Below are 3,940 nucleotides of genomic sequence, written 5' to 3'. Positions count from 1 at the left end.
TTCCCGGCGGCAAGACGGCGGTGGCGGACGACATGGGAGGTGGCGGCGTTGCTGAGCGGATGTTGCGGCACCGGCAGCTGGCAGAGTCACCGGAAAAAATGACCGGCGGCGTCAGCGATGAAGGAGGCGGGCCCGGGGAAAGGAGAAGTCGAGCGTGCGCGCGTCCGTCTGGTGCCCGCGCTGACGCAAATCCGGCTCAAAAATTGGCCGGAATGGGTCGCCCGCGAACGAAAAACGGACACATGTCCTTTTGGATTGACGCGTTGGGCCGACTTTTGTGTCCGCGCCGATCCAAACGAACGTCCGCGAATGAAATGGATCGCCCCGTTAGAATTGCTCTAAATACTCCCCCAACTCAACAATAAAAATCAACTCTAGCGGCCATCATTACCGTTGTGTACTACCTCGATCCTTCTTGCTGCAAATGCTTTGTCAGTTGTATGCAGTTGCACGCTTGGTTCTAAGAAAATAAGGTGCGTTTTCGGTCTCGTACATACTGCCCCTGTTTTTTTTTAACATCAGTACAAACACAAGCGCTCATATACATGCGCATACACTCACCCCTATGAACGCACACACGCACACCCTACCCCTATGAGCACCTTCGAAAGACTGAACCGGCATATCATCTTGAAATTTACGAAGTCACCGTAGGCACCTCGTCGTCGACGGGAACGTCTCCTCCCACTGAATGCACATCGCCGGAAATCCTGAAATAAATCCAGAAATAAATGGAGCCCCCGTTTCTAAATATATGACGTTTTCATAGAATCAATTTGAACAACCAAAACCTCCTATATTTAGGAACAGAGGGAGTACATAGTAATGTATGTGTACCAGAGTCGTTAACTGTCTTGCTGTTTGTTGCACATGACGTCCGCTCCCTGACCTCCTCCTTTCCCTAGCTAAAACCAGCTTACGCACTCATGGCTGAGCAAAATCTCCATTCCTTCCGGCATCGCCTGCATTGCATGCCGGAATCGTAGACGCAGTGACCACGCATTTATTATACGGCCGATAAACCTCGCCGACCATGTTAAATGTGCGTACCCTACCAACAAAAGTGACATCGGCCGCGGCGGGTGCCACGGGGAATGGAACTCATTCAATGGCGAAACCTAATTACAGCCTGACGTGTTGAATGCAATTCATTCAATGCAGTGCACAGTTGAGCGGAAGTGTCCGTGAGCGACACAGTGGGTCTTGTATTACACACTCTACAGCTAGTCGTAATATAACTTCTGTTTAATTAATTATTAGACTGAAAAGAAGTGCATGCATGTATTCCGGTAGCCTGATCGACCTCCTGTCCTGTGCGCTGCAGCTGAACCGGTTCCAGGGCAGGGGATACGCCATCGGCGTCAGCTGCACGGTGCTGCTGTCCGACCCGCTGTCGCTGGCGAGGTTCCTCCGGGCGTGGGCGCGCACGCACGCCGAGATGATGGAGCAGAGCAAGGTCGCCCCCACGCCCATGATGCAGTACATGGCCTACTTCCAGCGCCCGGAGATCTGCTGCAAGCGCATCAGGTCCTTCCCCGTCGACTCCGTCGCCGCCGACGGCGTCCACGCCCAGACCGTGCTCTTCAGGGCCGCGGCCGGCGACCCCCGCGCGCTCGCGGCGGCCTGTATCGACCGGGCGAGCGAGGAGCTCGGGGCGGACAGGCCGTCGCGCTTCACGCTCATCGTCGCCCCCGGAGACCCCGGCCGCGGGGCGACGACCGTCGAGACGTCGGTCACGGCGGACGGCCTGAACAAGGGCGGCGCCGGCCACGCGCTGGAAGCTGCGGAGTGGGGCGAGCTGGGGCTGGAGGAGCTGACTATCAGGGACGTCAAGCCCGTGCATGTGTCGTACAGAATCGTGTCGGGCGGAGACGAAGGGCTCGTCGTCGTCATGCCCGACGGCCATGGTTTCCTCATCACGGCCACGGTTCCAAAGTAGACACAGCAAGACAAAAATATTTACTGCATGCATATTTGCTCCGGGGACTCAAATAAGCCAATGTTAGCCCTCGATATCCACAAAAACTATGTTAATATCATATACAAATTGTACTCTACTTCGAATGAATTTCTCTTATACTCCCTCCGTTTCATAATGTAGTGTCTATAGATTTTTACAAAAGTTAAACACAAGGCCGGTCTTGAGATTTCGGGGGCCCGGGGCGAACTAAAAATTGGGGACCCTTAATATACAAGTCATTATAATATAAGTATATATATATTTATCTAAAAAATAGTGTATATATAAATTACTATCAGTAACACTTCAATGCATCTAAAATCAATACACGTATCAGATAATTTATACATATTACCTTAAAAATTTCTTCTAACATTCTTCAATGCAAAGTCGCTTATGATGGGGTCGATGTCATTCTCATCCAATAATTTCTTCTCGATGCATAATGTAGCTAGAGCATTTAACCTCTCTTGAGTCATTGTTGACCTTAAATAATTCTTCAACAATTTCAACTTCGAAAAGCTTCTTTCCGCCGATGCGACCGTCACAGGCACAATAAATAAGATGCGATAGGCAATAGAGATATTAGGATAGCAGTTGACTTCTCTCACATGACCGAAAATCTCCACAGCAGACATTACGCCATCTGGCAAAGTTAATTTCATAATCTTCAATTTAGAAATAAGATCGCATACCTCAACATGAGATGAATCATTAAGAGAGAAAGTTTCTGCAAATTTTGTGCAACATTTTTCAAAATTCATTGTCACTTAATGACTTCAGAGTGTCCGAGCTCAATAAAAATCCGAATATAACTTTAAACACCAGCGTTGTGTGTGTGTGTCAATTTCTCCACTTCCTTCTTCTTTTTCCTTTTGCTGCTACCTGATGGATAATTCCTCTTACTGGAGGACTTCATAATAACACATACACAATGCTAAAAATAAAAAAAATTGTTCTATCAATTGTTGAACATTGCCGGCTATGCATCAAAGGAATTTTCTTGTATCAGTATTATATGAATATACCTCAATACGTGATGGAGTGATGGTCAAACTTCAGTGCGTGCGTGTATACAATACAATACATAGGGGATTGCACAGCGCCTAGAGTTTACAAAGGATTGAGAAGAGAACAATTGAGCAAATGCCAAAGGGGGCCCCGGAATTGAAATCAGTGGCGAATATATACAGATTACAAAGGAAATTACCAGGCGGCGGCGAGGCGGGAGTGCGTGCGTGCACGGCGGCGTCGGCGGACAGCAGCTATGGCTGGGACCTGGGCGTTGCGTGACTCCGAGTGATGAAAGAGTCGAACAGAACAGGAAGGGAATCGTCCAGGCCGCTGATTGATCGCTTTTTTCTTACGTGAAAGGAAACGCCGCTAATCGCTCAAAACACTCAATTGCTGGGATCGGGGAGATCGGTTTGCTGGCCTGCTGCTCCCTGGCGCGCGCCTGCCTGTATGGGCCATAGGCCTATAGGGTACGTACATATACTCCCTGCTTCGCATAATATAAAAGTGTATTTTACACTGCAACATTGATACATTGTAAAAAACGCTCTTATATTATGAAATGAAGGGAGTAATTTTTTACGAAATAATATTTTTTTTAACTAGTCAGGCGGCCCACGCATTATCTTAAATGTGTCGAAAGTGTATACAAATTGAACTACAATTTGGTGGTTCTAATCCCATGTGATTGAACTATATTTGATAAGCTTTAATTTCCGCATGCATAATCTGAACGTTCCATTTTCAAAAGGAGTACAATAATTATAAACATGCGTGTCGTATGTACTACCTTCGTCCGGATTTATTGGGCCCCTTAGCAACACATCGCTGTTCTGTTTTATTAGGCCGTTTCCCTCGGTCATTGTTTTCACTGATTAAGGGAAATCAATTCCCAGCCGTTGCATGCAGAAGAGGCCGGCTGCATGCGAGCATTTGTTCCGGTACTAGGGCTTCTTCTGTAGCATA

The 3,940-nt window shown here is 47.9% G+C and overlaps 1 protein-coding gene across 1 annotated transcript in view; it reads left to right on the top strand.

Annotated features, from left to right (window-relative positions):
- LOC119326325 overlaps positions 1 to 2,086 on the top strand; it is a 5,184-nt gene extending 3,098 nt beyond the window's left edge. Inside the window, exon 2 of the mRNA XM_037600002.1 lies at positions 1,325 to 2,086. Coding sequence (XP_037455899.1) covers positions 1,325 to 1,939 — 615 coding nt within the window. The 3' untranslated portion in view covers positions 1,940 to 2,086. The remainder of the gene's footprint in view (positions 1 to 1,324) is intronic.
- Positions 2,087 to 3,940: the final 1,854 nt, after the last annotated feature.

The sequence above is a fragment of the Triticum dicoccoides genome, chromosome 6B, assembly GCF_002162155.2.
Source record: "Triticum dicoccoides isolate Atlit2015 ecotype Zavitan chromosome 6B, WEW_v2.0, whole genome shotgun sequence".
In the NCBI taxonomy this organism is placed as follows: domain Eukaryota; kingdom Viridiplantae; phylum Streptophyta; class Magnoliopsida; order Poales; family Poaceae; genus Triticum; species Triticum dicoccoides.
The sequence above is the reverse complement of the archived record's forward strand: the minus strand, read 5'-3'. Positions and strand labels throughout refer to the sequence as shown.